Below are 16831 nucleotides of genomic sequence, written 5' to 3' on the forward strand. Positions count from 1 at the left end.
CTGAGAACAAATGTGGAAGGGAACGTCGAAGTGGAGTGGGTTAACTTATGAATTCTACGAGGATGGGTCTCCAAATAGCAGTACTATCTTTTGCTAGGGGAGGGGAGTAGTGGTCTGAAAGATCATCATTTCAGTACCACTTGACATGTGTACTGAGCTGACGACAAATTTTATGGAAAAGTGGGCACGTGTATCTCACTATCCTCCACCCTCTAGGCTGATTTTAGCATTTGCCTTTATCCTTTGTGAGAAGTTTCCGGGGTGCGGGTTGGCTATATCCGACATAATATCCGTTTGGCACGCTCGGATCGTCCAATATATTTTTGGGTTGTTCGGATTAAACTCTATCTTTTTTTTCATTCCAACACTTTTTCTATACTTTTTCTCTCTTCAAATTCAAACCGTCCGAAAATGAATTGAACGACTCAGATGCGCCAAGTGGGCACCATGTGGTACCCATCTGGCCCCGGAAATTCTCCCCTGGCTTGGATAACTAGCACAAAGTCTGGACTCATAATTCACAGGTGTACTACCATGGTTCTGATTTTGACGAGAAATGGGTGGGAAAAATGAGAGATTATTCAGTGCCTTTGCGGCTTTCCCCACTGCACATTGTTACGGGATCCTCATACTTTATCTCGGCCCCCACAAAAATATTGGTTAAGGAGAGACATGTGGCTTCACGGTATCTAAGGGCATTGAATAGTTTCTCGAAAAAAAGATAAGCATGAAAAATATTTGCATAAATTTCAAGAAATTGCACACCAAAAAAATCCTCGCAAAGGTTCGCGTGATGGTGACAAATTTCAGAATCCGGCTAACCACACATACATCTGTGCACAGATTTTGTAGTGGGACCCACCACGGGTCCAACACAAATGATCCGAGTCGTTCATTAGATATAAAATATTTTTTCAAGGGTCCCCGTAAAAAATAAGCTCAATCTAATTACTATAGGTGCTCGATCCAATCATCTAAATTTTCATTCAAATTTTTGGATAATGAAAAATTTGATGATTCGATCAAGCACGTATAGATATTGTATTGAGATGATTTTTTACAAGAACCCTTGAAAAAATATTTTACATTTAATGAACAGCTCGAATCATTTGTGTGGGATCCGTGGTGGGCTCCACAATAAAATCTATGCACAGATTATCTGTGTGGACAGATTTACCGCAAATTTCAAGTTATGAATTCATGTAGTGGGCTATTTTTTATGACTACATAAATACGGTGAGCACATTTGTATAAGTTATCTATTTCGTATCACATTCTATGCTACAATTATATTGTTATTATGGAGCTAATTGTCCCCTTAACCATTAAAATCACCCTTTGCAAAGAGAGAAAATCTCCGTACAATAAATGAGCCTCATTATTTATACGAAACGATACTATTGGCCTTTATATCTTTTGTATATCGCTAATGGTTCACGTGGATAAAAGAAAACATACATTACCCCAAAAAAAAAAAATTTGTACAATGATGAGATGAGACATATTATTGGTATGTATAACAAAACTATTTGTATAGTTTTTGTTTTTTTTTATTATCAAGAGCAAGAATTTAAATATGTAAATGAACAATTTAAGTGTTGGCGAAATGGGTCAGCTATATCTCTTTTTTTTTAGTCTCCATGCTTGGTAGGTCAGTTAATTCGGAGAATAAATAACAGAACAAATAAAGCTACACAGGAATAGAAAAATCTGACTAACTCTATTCAAAAAATGTTGGTTCCCTTTAACTAAAAGAAACATGAACGTCGTTAGAACCCTCTTAGCTAAGCAGTGGGCTTGGTTGATTTGTATTATTCAATTGATTGATTAGTATTATTCTTAATTACATTTTTGTTTTAGGGTGCGATTGGTTGATTAGTATTATTCTTAATTACATTGAGTTTTAGGGTGCGTATAGTCCTCTTTAACCAAGGAAAAATCAAACTGCAAAATGGAGAAGATACAAGAAGACAAAGACATGTTTGGCTTCTAATGAAAACTTTAGACCAACGAATTTGGATGTTTGCCATTTGTATGATCTGTCACCCCATGGAAAAGGCAAAAAGGGGACTGGAAAAGGAAATACAGTGCAAAAGGAGGACGAAAGTGTTAGTATTTAAAAGCAGTGGCGTCTGAGTTGACTGACCTAGAATTTTTAACGTAAGTATACTTGGGCCATAAAATATGTATTTATTTTTTAAATTAAAATTAATGTATCATGAGAGACGAACCAATAATTTATAAAAGATTAACTCGAAACCGAGTAAATTTTCTTTAATAAAGACCCAAAAAAAGAGAAAGAAGTCATTTGGCTTATTTGCCAAATCGGCCCTCCCTGTAACGACCCGGATTTTTGACCCAATTTTTTTTAATACAAATTTATATTGTTAAATTTTTAATTTAATAATTAATTAGATTGAATAATTAAAATATATTATTATGTGTACAATTGATATTATTTGCACTATTGAATAAGATATGTATTTAAACTTTAGATATACAAGGAAATAGTGATTCATATTTATCTCTTATCTTTCCTATCTAAATTCTAAGTAGAACTCTATTCAAACTAGCTTTCCACTTCTCTCTCTCATCCTATACATAAAAACGTCCAGATACATTCTCACCATGTACATACATGCGTTCACATACATTATAATTGAAACCCCCCCCCCCCCAAATGTGGCACTTGTTTCCTATCTTTTTATCGTTATCAGTATCACTCCATTCCTCATTCTACCACTTTTACACTTATCCTCTCACCTTCTTGCTATCTTATTCTCTCTTATTATACATACCCACATAAATTCGAAAATTGAACACCAGTATATTATTTCACTCCCAATTCTATTGTTGAGTCTAAAATAGAGAGAGAGAGAGAGAGAGAGAGAGAGAGAGTTGTGGCCGTAGGTGTGTGCACACCATGAGTTTCATGGGTACACTGCTGCTGCGGGCCTTGTCGGAGTGCCGCCGGATGCTGCCTCGAGATTTCAAAACCACAACAGCGATCTACGGACACCGTATAACACTTATTCGGACTTAGAATCGCGTTTGAAATAGTTTTTCGGAAATCCGAAACCTTTATCTGCATTCTAATGGAGTTACTTAGATTTAAAATTTATTGAAGATGATGACCTACTGTTAAATTGCCAATTTATTTTTAATCATGTTTATATTAAAATTTAGTCCGGTTGTGCTGGAATGATTAGTGTTATACCTTGTGAAAATTTATTATCGTTTAACAAGTGTTTGATTGCGAAATTACTATTGATGATGCATTGTTGATTTGTATTTGAGTGGACGTTTACGTGTTTAATAAATTATTGGGGTAGATAAATGTTTTTGAAATATTCACAAGAATATCTTACTAGTAAAAATTTATTTAGATTGTAAACAAGAAATATTTTAGATTATATATTAGTTAATCTTTAACTCTAATAAATATTGACTAAAATAGCCTCGCATAATTTTGTTGTTATAAAAATCTCATATTAATATTTAATATAGTTAGTAAATACTAAATTTAGCAATAAGTATTTTTCAATAAAAATTAGTTGTAAAATCTATAAATAATATGAGAGTTAAAGAAAATGTTTAAATAGTAGAAATATTTTATAAAATTTCTAAATGAGAGAAATAGACTTAATTTTAAGTGTAGTAATTAATTGTTTGACTGAATATTATTTTGTTACTCGCATGATAAATTCTATGACATGATTAATTTTATCGCATGTTTATGTGTTATTAGTACTTTTAGTTGAAATGTTGAACCGTGTGATATTTTGCTATGGCTGTAGATTAGACAAATAGGTTCTCGGGATGGTTACGAGTAGTGAATCATGTAGACGATGATAAATAAATGGAAAATGATAAAGTGTTGAAAGTGTGAGTACTGTGTGGATTGTGAATTGAGCCATGACGATGGCAAGGGTAACCTATGGGGCCCTGTGTTGAAATGGATTACTTGCGGAGCCCGGTGTTGTGACACTAACGTATGATACGTCATGGGAAAGTTTCTCTTCAAAGAAGAGAATGGGTCCCATGAGACGGTTATAGTTAGTGAGACGCTAACGTATGATACGTCAGGGGAAGTTTCTCTTCGAGGAAGAGAATGGGTCACATGAGACGGTTATAGTTAGTGAGACGTTAATGTATGATACGTCATGGAAAGTTTCTCTTTGAGGAAGAGAATGAGTCCCATGAGACGGTTATAGTTAGCGTGGGGTAGTGGATGTCCGACCCTAATATACGATACGTCGTGGGATGACTCGATCTTCCTGTTATAGTCTTAAGTGAGAACATGTTCGGTACATAACTTAGGTGAGCTCACCTAGGACCCTGGTGCAGGATAAGCAAGAGGAATGATGGACCCATGAGACGATTGTAGTTAGTGGATGTGGAAGGAAATGATCTCGCGGAGAAAATCCTTAAATTACATGTAAGATGATGGATAGTAAAGAAAAAGGCGATGTGTTATTATTTTGCACCTTCGGTGTATTATGAATTATTATATTGTTGATCTGCATATTGTGGTATTGGGTTTTAGGATTTCTACTTAGTGAATTATCACTCAGGACACGTTTGTATCCTGACAAATCGTTTGCTTCGGCGTTCAATTTGCCAGAGTGTGCAGGATTCCACAGTGGAGCAGTTGATACAGGTGGGACCCCCTGGAACGGAGTTTGGGCGAATGTTGCTTAGAATTTGTGTCAAAACTAGAGTCGCTCTGGAGTTGCTTTTGTTAAATAAATGTGCATAGATTTTTGTATTATTTTGAAATTGTAATTTTTGTATAAGGATAAATAAGGACCTAATAGTTTGTAAAATTCAATGTATTTTAGGGTTAATGCTTCTAAAATTTCTTGAAAAATCGGGGCGTTACACTCCCACAATTTGTTAAACATCATGTCACGGTTTTTAGGAGTCCACCCACCTGTTACTTTATCATGTGCCTTCTCTGTGGCTTTTAACAATTGCATTCTTAGAATCTACTGTTGTTGCTGTAACTATTCTTCGGACACTTTACTAAACTCTCAATTTTTTGATAAGAACCATTAATTTTTCCGTCTCGTTCAGTTCCTGCTTAATGCGAAAAATATTCTACTGAACAATAATTAATACCTGTGTAATTCAAGTTCATTTATCTCATGATTTTATTTTAATCATGTATTAATCATTCATCTCATGATTTTATTTGAATCATATGTTAATCATTTTATTTGAATCATATATTAATCATTCAGTTCATTATCGTCTGATTTTTTGAAATGATTAAATCGGCAAACCCAAGAGCAAAAAGTCTCAGCTGAATTAAACGGGGCCCATAATGGGCCACGTATATCTGACCTCGAGAGGCTGCTGTGCACATGAGAACCCCGGGTCCGGTAACCTCTGTCCTGAAAACCTCCGAAAACCTCCGAGCCTCTGCATCGAGGGGTTTTCCACCCGTTGAATTGTGTATTTTTTTTATGTTTTTATTTCAACGGTCAAAAAACTCCTCAGGACAGAAGTACGAGATTTTTCGGTACCAGAGATCCTGCGTCTCAGACCCCTGCCTTCAAGAAGGTTTTACCAAAAAAGTTGTGTCGAAAGGAAAGTGTAGATGAGAAAACGATAAAAAATGGGCATGATTTTAACATAAATATCCGGGCAAAGATTAGTTGCAGATTTATGCGGGGCACTTCTCTGTGTTTCACGAGTATCGTGTGGAACTCGCAGCCACAAGGATCGAACGGCTACAGATAGATATGTGTATACGTGTTCGAATCTATGTTGAAATGTTCGCGTTCGTATAGAGTACTACTACTTGTTGGATGACATAGGTGAGCGATCTAGAATAAAGCCTAACAATCCTCTAACGTGCAGCCTGGTAGCAAGTGGGGGTACGGATTGACGAGGTGAGGAATTGACTCGGGTGGAGACTCGACCATATGAGGTGAGGTCACTCCAAGGCCTAGCTTCGATCGCGTTCGTATAGAGTACTACTACTTGTTGGATGACATAGGTGAGCGATCTAGAACAAAGCCTAACAATCCTCTAACGTGCAGCCTGGTAGCAAGTGGGGGTACGGATTGACGAGGTGAGGAATTGACTCGGGTGGAGACTCGACCATATGAGGTGAGGTCACTCCAAGGCGTAGCTTCGATACCATATTAAATTTCTTAGAGGATTCTAATTTAAAACCAATTGGTGATAGGTGGAGTAATCTCTAAATTATAATAGTATTAATTATTAAGTTGGGGTGACTTAGATAAGCGATGCAAGATAAAACACAACTCTCCCTTCATATGTCAAGGATTCATAGCTTCAACTTTTCCACTAGAAAATACCTTTTTGCAAAATAGGTTTTTATCAAAATAAAAGAATTATTGTTTTCCTGCAAAAAAAATTTGTCAAGAGAACACATACAGAAAAATCAATTTCATTTTCATTTACTTCAACTCATTTTGTCGGACCACTTTTCTATCATATTTTCTAAAACCAATTAGTGTTAGGGAGGGTTCAATTAAGTCTTTTATAATATTCGACATTGCACTCGCAAATCTGTTTTTAGAGCGGTCGCAAGAAGTGACATTATGTAACCAAATCCATAGGATCACTCTGAACCCAACACATTTCACTCTTCCTAAAAATCAAATTCTCACACAATATTCCCGACAAATGTACGGAGCAAAAAAAATTTGTCCAGAGAACACATACAGAAAAATCAATTTCATTTTCATTTACTTCAACTCATTTTGTCGGACCGTTTTTTCATCATCTTTTCTAAAACCAATTAGTGTTAGGGAGGGTTTCAGTTAAGTCTTTTATGATATTCGACATCGTACTCGCAAATCTGTTTTTAGAGCGGTCGCAATAAGTGACATTGTGTAACCAAATTCATAGAATCACTCTGAACCCAACACATTTCACTCTTCCTAAAAATCAAATTGTCACACAATATTCCCGACAATTGTATGGAGCCTTCGTCAGTGGAGAAATCTTACCAACTTATGACTTTAACTTTAACTTTAACGAAGATTTCAAAAACAAGTTTCAACTTTTCCTCCGAACCAAAACATAACCCGAAATTCATAACTACAAACGAAACCGTAACCAAAAACTGTCGGATTCCTTTTTATCTAATCCGTAACCAAAATCGGCGGGTTTCTTTTTACTCCGCATCTAATCCGTAACCAAAACCGTTGGGGTCCGGTTCAATTTTTTCCCGAACCCGGTGGTTAACTTGTTGGGAAAATGATGGCCCATGACGTATTTTGATAATTAATACCCGCCAAGGACAAGCTAAGAACATTTTTTAATACTGAAAATGTCATTAGCGGGTATTAATTATCAAAACACGTCATTGGCCGTCATTTTCTCTAACTTGTTTAAGGGAAAATAAAAAACTGGGCCGAAATCAACCGGAACAATAGCCTTCAATTCTGGTACGCCCAAGGCCCAAACCTGAATTGGGTTTGCTAAGCCCATGAGCTAATCTACCATCTGGAATTACGAATTTGCCCCCTATCTTCCCCTCATTTTTCAACAACTGGATCAATAGACAGCCTTAAACCCCTCGCACAAAAACTCTTCCATTTCTACCTAAACCCCCCCCCTCTCTCTCTCTCTCTATCTCCATGGCTCTATCCAAGCTCATCTTCCTCACGCACCTCAAACTCCTCACGAAACCCCACCGCCCACCCCCCTCCTCCTTCGTCTCCCTCCGCTCCCTCTCCTTCGCCACCCCCGAAGAAGCCGCGGCCGAGCGCCGCCGCCGCAAGCGCCGCCTCCGCATCGAACCCCCTCTCAACTCCCTCCGCTCCCAGTCCCACCCGCAACAACAGCCCCATCACTCCTCCCCTCCCAAAAACCCTAACGCCCCCAAGCTCCCGGAACCGGTCACCGCCCTGACCGGTAACCGCCTCGTCCTCCACAACAAGATCCTAACCCTAATCCGCCAGAACGACCTCGACGAGGCCGCCCTCCTCACCCGCCACTCCGTCTACTCCAACTGCCGCCCCACCGTCTTCACCTGCAACGCCGTCATGGCCGCCCTACTCCGCCAGTCCAGGTACTCCGACCTCCTCTCCCTCCACCGCTTCGTCAACCAGGCCGGCATCGCCGCCAACGTCGTTACCCACAACCTCCTCATCAACGCCTACGTCGACTGCCGCAAAACCGACACCGCCTTGGAGCACTACAAGCAGTTAATTAACGACGCCCCCTTCAACCCTTCGCCCACCACTTACCGCATTTTGATCAAAGGGTTGGTTGATAACAGTAAGCTTGATAGGGCAATTGAGTTGAAGGACGAGATGTTGGTTAAGGGTTTGGATGCGGACCCGATTGTTTACCATTATCTGATGTTGGGTCAGGCTAGGGTTGGGAACGGGGACGGTGTTTTCGGTCTGTTTGAGGAGTTGAAGGAGAAAATGGGAGGGGTTGTTTCGGACGGGGTGGTCTGTGGGGATTTGATGAAAGGGTATTTCTTGAGGGGAATGGAGAAGGAGGCGATGGAGGTGTACAATGAGGCGTGCGATGAGGCGGCGGGGCAAGTTTTGAAGTATAGGATGAGTGCGGTCGCGTACAATTCAGTGTTGGATGCGTTGAGCAAGAACGGGAAGTTTGATGAGGCGGTTAATCTGTTTGGGAGAATGATGGCGAAGCATGATCCGCCTATGAAGCTTAGTGTGAATTTGGGGAGCTTCAATGTGATGGTGGATGGGTATTGCGCGGGAGGTAGGTTTCAGGATGCAATTCGGGTTTTTAATAGCATGGGTGAGATGAGGTGTAGACCCGATACTTTGTCTTACAATAACTTGATTGAACAGTTGTGTAACAATGGCATGTTGGCTGAAGCAGAGGAGTTGTATAAAGGGATGGGTGAAAAAGGGGTGAGTCCGGACGAGTTCACTTTTGTTTTGTTGATGGATTCTTGCTTTAGAGATGGCCGACCGGATGATGCTGCCGGGTATTTTAAGACGATGGTTGATTCCAAGCTGAGGCCAAACTTGGGGGTTTACAATAGATTAATTGAGGGATTGGTTAAGGTGGGAAAAGTTGATGAGGCAAAGTCATTTTACGAGTTGATGGTGGGGAAGCTTAAGATGGATGATGCAAGCTATGAGCTTATGATGAAGGCTTTGTTTGGCATTGGGAAGGCGGACGAGGTGCTTGCAATGGTTGGTGGGTTGTTGAGGGATGAGGGACTTGAATTTAGTGCAGAGTTGCAAGAGTTTGTTAAAGGAGAATTGGGGAAGGAAGGGAGAGAGGAGGATTTGGTGAAGCTTTTGGAGGATGTAGAAAGGGAGAAGGCAGAAGCTGCAGCTAAAGAGGCTGAGGCTGCGGAAAAGGCCAAGGCGAGTGCAAGAGCGGCTGTTTCTTCTTTGCTACCATCTAAGTTGTTTGGGAATAAGGAAGAGGAGAAAGCAGAGGAAGAAGAGAGTGTTGCAGAAACTGCTTCAGAGACTGATTCTGTTGATGCAGTTCCGGTGGAAGAAGCAACGGTAGGTGAGAATAGGAGTGAGGCCACGAGTGAGCAGGTAAGCGCTTCATGAAGTGGTTCATTTGAAATTGCTGATGGAGAGAATGGTTGCCTTTTTCTGTGCCTTTCTCCTTGAGAGGATTCTAATGTATGAACCAAATATCTTTCGATGATTCTAATGTATGAACCAAAAAATATTTGCTTCCTTTGTCAGATTCGATGTAATTAGGGTGGAAATGATAATGATCTTGATGATTTTTTTGTTTGTGATATTTATTGGTTTGTGAGATGAAGCCTCTTGAACTTGTCCGAATTCTCTCACAATATTAGAATAGCAGACTCCTGTTGTGAGAGCAAGTACCTAAATTTTAACGTTGTTGGGGACCTGGGGTATTGAATCTCTGGTAATCAGTTGTAGTTATGGTGTTGCTTAATGGTTACTTTCAAAGGAAGAAACGGTGAACAGGAGAATTATTTCTTGACGAACAAGTTCATGACCTTGTGAAGTTTGAGATATTTTAGCGCCTTTTGCACTTAATCGACTGATCAGGGCATCAACACTGGGCATTGGCTGTATCTGGATCTGTGGGTACTGACCCAAAGCCATTCACCATTGTGGCATTGCCGTAGTTGACCATGGAACTTTGCAACGAACTTATCAATGACGATAGGCATGGTGTTTCCGGTTGAAGCAACTCAGCAGCGCACCAGGCATGCATCTCATAAATTTTCTCTCTCCATTGGGAAGGATGGACGTTCAAAGAGAACTGTCATGATTTGAACTTTTCAACTGTTTCCGCTAAGTTTGCTTTTCATTGATAAAGCTATATTGTTGTTAGACTACAGAGCTAGAAAGATGAATGCTGGATATAAATTGAACTGTGTATACATTGCTAATTTGCTATGCCAGGGCTCTATCGTTTTGGGAGCTGGACCCAGGTGATCACAATGTCCTAATGTGTGCTTTCTCATTTTGAATGTGTGATTGAGGCAATGATGTTTTCCTGATAAAGCAATATATTTTGAGACCATCACACCCGAGCTAGGCTTGTTTATTTTTTTGTATCTGCCCCGAGCTTGGCTTGTTTTTTTTTTTTGATCTGCCCCGAGCTTGGTTTGTTGCTGTCTCTAGAATGCTGGCTTCATGACACAGTTATTTGAATTCAGCTTGCCCACAGAAAGCATCATTTCCAATTTCAATGTATATGGTCCCAGCAGCATCTTGGTGTTCCATAAACTTTTTCTTCTTGCTAGCCGTAATTGACAGCTCCGTTCCCGATTCAAGGTTACTCTTGTACACTTTTGCTTGCCACATTTTGCTGTATTCTGCACTGGACAATTGCGAATGCTACAACATATAACCAACTTTTGATGCAACAATATGCTCATTTGAGGCCTGACTAAGTACCCCTGCACCCAACACTTGATTATAAGTTGCACCTATATCTCTTGTGCAACACCAGCACCCGGTGGCCAAGTAAAAAAGCACAGGCTAATGCAAGTGTTGAAAAACTGTTTATTAGTAAACAATTGTAGAAGCTAAACCTTCCGAACAGTGTACATATCAAGCTTTCCGGTACAACACAAGAAAGATAGGCACAGGTACAACATGACAGACACACAGTGTTTGCTAACACACATGAAGAAAATGCCTCACTCAACTACAGACATTGGGTATGCACACACCACCCTCCGGGTTTGGTTGTTCTTTCCATATCCTCCCAGTAACTCTGAGCTTCAGCTCCTTCCTGTCTCCACCGGAGAAGAAAAGTGCCATGCTCCGCTGGATTATGAGCCCATCATGGCTGTCCCTCACCTTCCGGTGGCTATCACGGATACTCCGCGGTGTCCCTTCCCATATAAGCTTCCTGCCATTTGCACCAACCTCAAGGCTGTAGCTGTAATTGCGGGCATCCGTCTCGTCACCCATAAAACGAAGGAATGCCATGTACACTGGAGCCATGCCAAGCTGGAATGCTTCAAAGTGAAGACAAAAATATTGCCCAAAACAATGGAAAACCTGACCAACAGATATTAAACATTAAGTCTGAGATTGTAACAGATAATGCTCCTGGTCCTATGAAGAAATAATAAGTTCACAGTTACCCACAAACTAGATGGCACAACCATAAGTCATGAAGTCTTCTGTGGTAAACGTGGCTTGGTTTGGAACTAGATGCGTGTTTTAAGATGTAATTCTACTTGAAAAAGGAACTGATTTTCATCTATGGTACAACTACACTCGTTTTCTTGTCCTTATTATGCAAACCTAAATAATATCCTTTAGGGAAAATTTCAAAACCCCCCCCTGAACTTTCAAGAACTTTACAAAAAAATACCTGAACTTTAACTAATGACAAAAAGACGCTTGAACTTACCATTCCATTAACAAAAAAAGCCCCCGCCGTCCAATTTCGTCAATTTGTAACAGATGAAGCTAACGGAAGACGTTAACCTTCCCTTTTTTTTTTTACTTTTTACTTCAAAAAATTACTTTTAACTTTTTTTAAGTAATAAATAAATATTCAACAAAATTCTTTTTTTTTTCTTAATATTTATCAAAAATAATTTAAACCTCATTTTTTACTATTTACAAAAATAACCCTTTTTTTTACTTTCAAATTTTACCTTCTTTTTTCCCCATAAATTCGACCTCACACCACCAATCAACCCTTTCCCATAAATTCGACCTCACACCACCAATCAACCTCACAACCAGCCGCCAAAGCTCTAGCCCCAAATTCAGAATTTTGAAATTACTTTTTTTTGGGGAGATGATTTTCAGACTCCCCTTTTTGATAACCACACTCCCTTTTTGTTTTTTAGCAAAAAAAAATTCATACACTTTCAATACTAAAAAACAAAAAAAAAAGAAAGAGTGTCTATCAAAAGGGGAGTGTGAAAATCAACCCCCTTTTTTTAACCTTCATTTTATTTTTTACTTTCAAAAATTACTTTTACCTCTTTCTTTTTTAGTAATAAATAAATATGCAATAAAGTTTTTTTTCTTACTATTTTTTAAAAATTACTTTCACCACCGTTTTTTTAAAACTATTTATGAAATTGGGGCTAGGGCTTTGGCGGTTGGTTGTGGGGTTGATTGGTGGGGTGGGGTTGAATTTCTAAAAAAAATGAGGGTTAAAGTAAAAAAAAAAAAGGGAGGATCAAAGCTATTTTAGTAAATAGTAAAAAATGAGGTTAAAGTAATTTTTTTTATAAATAGTAAGAAAAAAATAACTTTATTGCTTATTTATTTACTACTAAAAAAGAAAGAGTTAACAGTAATTTTTAAAAGTAAAAAGTAAAAAAAATGGGAGGTTTACGCCTTCCGTTAACTCCATCCGTTACAAATTGATGGAATTGGACGGCGGAGGCATTTTTGTTAACGGAATGGTTCAGGCGTCTTTTTGTCACTTTTGTCATTAGTTAAAGTCCAAGTGTTTTTTTTTAAAGTTCCTAAAAGTTCGGGGGCTTTTTTGAAATTTTCCCTATCCTTTATCTGAGAAAACAGTATTCAGACTTGGGAGAATGATTCAAATGAATAAGTAGTTCATCACAATCAATAATGAGAACAAAAAGATGCGCATTGGTGCAAAAGGGTAATGTGGAAATAATTTCCCTCAAGAAAAGGCACCTCATTTTGTTTCTACGACCATTTTCCCATAGGGGAAAAACCTTTGAAATCAACATGCAGAAATCACTTACAGTTAGCATCCAAGTGGCGTTTTCTACTTCACGGGGATTGGACTTTACATAGCGATGATTGAATGTGCATCCTGTGTGCATATCCACCTTGTGGTCATCTCTCAGATGTGTAACAAGAAACGGAATATCGCCAGTGACAGAGCATTCTGATCCAGCATATGGGCAGTTGTATGGTCTGAAGTTACACGCCCCTTCATGTTTGAGCTTGCTGTAATATGGAAAAATCTCTGGGCATCCCAAAGAATAATACCTGCATGGCAGTTCAAGCGATTCTGCTACCTTCTCCAGCGCTAGGCACCTAATATCACCAAGCTCCTGCCGGCAAGTCGGGCAGCGATTGTGCACCCTTGTTTTACAGGTGGAACACAATGTATGTCCATTGTGACACTGCATAGAAACAAATTCGTCAGAAACTAGTAGCTGACAAATTATTATCCTTTAAAAGCAGGTGCATAATAGCATCACAAGGATAAAATGGACAATAGGAACCTTCTTGCAGTTATCAGTAAAGCATTTTGACACGGTGATTAAAACCCACAACAGTAAGTTAGAACTCAAAACTCAATGATGGGCACATGTATAGTCCAACCTGCATTTTAGAACTAGGAAATAGCCAAGGTAAAACACATGAGAGCAGGAAGGAACATGAAAGTATAACAAAAGATCCTTAGGGTTCACCCTCTTGTCGAAATGATAAGTTGGCCAACGCACGGCCCCTGCTTACTAGAATTATGGATTGCCACAAGAAAATCCTACGACATTATACAACAAGACCTGAAGAGATTGCCTACTTTGACGTTAAAATGATGACATAATCATCTGGATGCCAATACACTAGCGGCGCAACATCCAGTTTAATGGTTCAAAAAGAAGTGACTTTCTCTCTTTTCTTTTCTGGACAAGAAGTGGTTACCTCTTTTTGCCAAATAACCACATCTTTTTGCCAAATAAGGATCACAGTATCAATATATCTTGAGTCACCAGTTTATCAAATTTGGAGGGTGATTTTCTCGGCATTAGGGTACCGTCATTTACATGAGGATCTCCTACCCATCAAGAGGTAATCTTTTAAGAGGCCATTATGAAGGGCTGTCTCTACTGTCAGTGGATACTGGATAGGCATAACTGATATTGAGTCAAAACCCCCAGATCAAAAAGGAAAAAGACAGAGTCAAAACCCTGCTAACGCCCTTGTCTTACTCCTCTTCCCACAATAATTAGTAATTCCTTTCACTAAATAGGGTTACATTTGTCAAGGGATGGGTGCGTTGTCGCTCACTGCTGCATTTTGTTAGGCTATGGATTATAGGAACAAATGTAGTTGAATGAAACAGCAGGCGACCGCGGGTTACACGTTCCACTGTATCTACAGAAGACAGAATAGAGGCCCTTACCCTTAACAACATTCATTACAAAGAAAGAAAGAAAGCTGGACTCAATAGCGCGACTTCGCCAAAACAACTGGCCACCACTCACAAGAAAATCCATTTCCCAATTCTGGGTCAAATTATATCCATTTCTCAATTCCACCATGGGAGTGAACGCAGAGGTTGGCAACGATCGTAACAGTATGCGCTACCGTAGATTACATTATTAGGCCAGAAAAAGAAGGCATTTTCTCCCTTTCTGATACTGCTGATTTTCATCAGTTTTACGGATAGTTTTATGGGTCATGCGCCTAGTAAACCATATTACAGCATTTATATCAACAGGATCCGCAAGACATCATGTCCTGCCAAAACAAAACAACTCATGCACCTGGTAATCCATATTAGAGCATTTATATCAACAAGATCCACAATGACAACATGTCCTGCCAACTGGGAGGACTCTTGCTTCTCACTAGGAGGTCAGGAGTTCGAATCTCCGCACCTGCGTGTGGGTGGTCTTCCCTTAGCGAGGCTTTTCCTTTCTTTCTTTGTTTCTTCCCTATGATGAGGCTTAAATCTTGCATTGGTTGAGTTGTTGAACTTGGTTATCTCGTGGACTCCTACAATTGATTTAGTGTCCCGTGGTTTGTATTTTGTAATTCATACATGATGCAAATGATTTCTCCTATCGATTGACAAAAAGAAGAAGAAGACAATTATTGATCATTTCACCCTAATCTCCATGGAATTAGAACAAAACCTAATCTTGTTCCACTAAATCAGAATTTAATCCAAATTCCAGCGAAACCCAAATAGTACCTACAAAATTACATAACCCCCTAATCGTCACGCAATCAGACCAAAATCTAATCCTGTTCCACTAAATCTGTATCCAATTGAAATTCCTAACAAAACCAAGATACTAACACATACAAAATTATATCCAGACACATGCTATACCTCCTAATCTCCACGTAATTAGAACAAAACCTAATCTTGTTCCACTAAATCAGAATTCGATCCAAATTCCAACCAAACCCAGGAAATTTTCATAAATAGTTACGCATGAGAGAGAAGAGGAACCTGATGTATCGGTGGGTACATAGAATTGGTGCAAACGGGACACTCGAGCAACTCGTGGACGCTCGTGGCAGGCGCGAGTTTGGACGAGAAATGGTGGGGACGATGGAGATGATTATTGTGAGACGAGATCTCGTCGTCTTCCACCCCGTCCGAAGAAGTTATGCACTCAATGTTGTCAAACTCCATCGTTTCCAGCACGAACCTCGGAAACCCACTTCGGAAAAACCAAAGAATTTTTCAAATTTCAAATCTTTTTGAGATCTTGAAATTTGATGGTTTCGATCGATTTTTTCCTAGGGCTTGTTTTTGGTTTTGGATAATTTTCTTTCCCTTTCTTTCATTTCTAATTCAGAAGAAACGGAAAGAAAATAAGAGAGAGAGAGAGAGAGAGAGAGAGAGATTCCGAAGAACCAAACAACCCCTTCAGAAAAAGGCGGAGGTTCTTTTCTTCTCTCTCTATTTGAGAGAGGAGATAGAAGAGAAGGGTGACCGTCGAAATTTTAAAAAAAGATCGAAATCCAACGGTTGTCACTCTCTTTAATTTGTACAGAGAACAGGAAATCAAAGAGTTCTTTTTACGTTTCCCAAAAAAAAAAAAAAAAGAGTTCTTTTTACTGCAAAAAATAATAGGGAACAGGTCTTAAAAAATACTCTATCCATTCCATCCAAAAAAATTATTCACACCTCTCATAATATAATCTATTTTTATTAAACTATAATATTTTTTATATGCAATAAAGGTCTTATTTGATAGATCCCCATTCCACTAATCTTTTAAAAAAATAAGTACTTAATTTGTAATTTTCAAGCTTAAAAATAACGTGCTTACGAAAATAATTTTTTCAATTTTTTTTGTATCGTTTAAAAAACAAGATCCATATTGCATATTTTTAGATTTCGGTAAGCTCATTATTTTTAAGCTTGAAAATTACAAAAGAGTATTTATTTGAAAATAAGTATTTCTAAAATGAGTAGTTAAAGGTATTTACAAAATACAGAATTTTTTTTGAAAGGTGTGAATAGTAATTTTGAACATCATTTTGGGGAACGGTTGGAGTTAAAGTATTTGGTATGTAATTCTTTCGACAACGTTCGGGAAATGTTTTTTTGGCGTCCACTTGATTACAAATATACTTTTATAATACAGCAATTTGCATTTATGTTAAAATTGCACATTGCATTGTGTACATCTTTAATTTTAAAGTGT

At 38.7% G+C, this 16831-nt stretch overlaps 2 protein-coding genes across 2 annotated transcripts; one reads left to right on the top strand and one right to left on the bottom strand.

Annotated features, from left to right (window-relative positions):
* The first annotated feature begins 7556 nt into the window (after nucleotides 1-7556).
* Nucleotides 7557-9738, top strand: LOC131319805 (pentatricopeptide repeat-containing protein At3g49240, mitochondrial). Its single transcript, XM_058350206.1, has one exon. It carries the CDS (start codon nucleotides 7620-7622, stop codon nucleotides 9537-9539), a length of 1920 nt encoding a protein of 639 aa, XP_058206189.1. The 5' UTR covers nucleotides 7557-7619; the 3' UTR covers nucleotides 9540-9738.
* Nucleotides 9739-10968: 1230 nt separating this feature from the next.
* On the bottom strand, nucleotides 10969-16065 carry LOC131319806 (E3 ubiquitin-protein ligase SINAT5-like). The gene is made up of 3 exons (XM_058350207.1): nucleotides 15625-16065; nucleotides 13172-13558; nucleotides 10969-11486 (listed from the first exon to the last, which is right to left on the bottom strand). The coding sequence occupies exons 1-3, from the start codon at nucleotides 15808-15810 to the stop codon at nucleotides 11124-11126; spliced, it is 936 nt and encodes a 311-aa protein (XP_058206190.1). The 5' UTR covers nucleotides 15811-16065; the 3' UTR covers nucleotides 10969-11123.
* Nucleotides 16066-16831: the final 766 nt, after the last annotated feature.

This window comes from Rhododendron vialii, chromosome 3a (assembly GCF_030253575.1).
Source record: "Rhododendron vialii isolate Sample 1 chromosome 3a, ASM3025357v1".
Taxonomy (NCBI): Eukaryota; Viridiplantae; Streptophyta; class Magnoliopsida; order Ericales; family Ericaceae; genus Rhododendron; species Rhododendron vialii.

Bases quoted from the DNA above. Each gene is read 5' to 3' on its own strand.
- LOC131319805 (XM_058350206.1), top strand. From the start codon at position 7,620: ATGGCTCTATCCAAGCTCATCTTCCTCACGCACCTCAAACTCCTCACG.
- LOC131319806 (XM_058350207.1), bottom strand. From the start codon at position 15,810: ATGGAGTTTGACAACATTGAGTGCATAACTTCTTCGGACGGGGTGGAA. The intron at 13,559-15,624 runs GTTCCTCTTCTC...GTTTCTATGCAG, and splicing joins TGTACCCACCGATACATCAG to TGTCACAATGGACATACATT. The intron at 11,487-13,171 runs GTAAGTGATTTC...TCTGTTGGTCAG, and splicing joins ACGCCACTTGGATGCTAACT to GTTTTCCATTGTTTTGGGCA.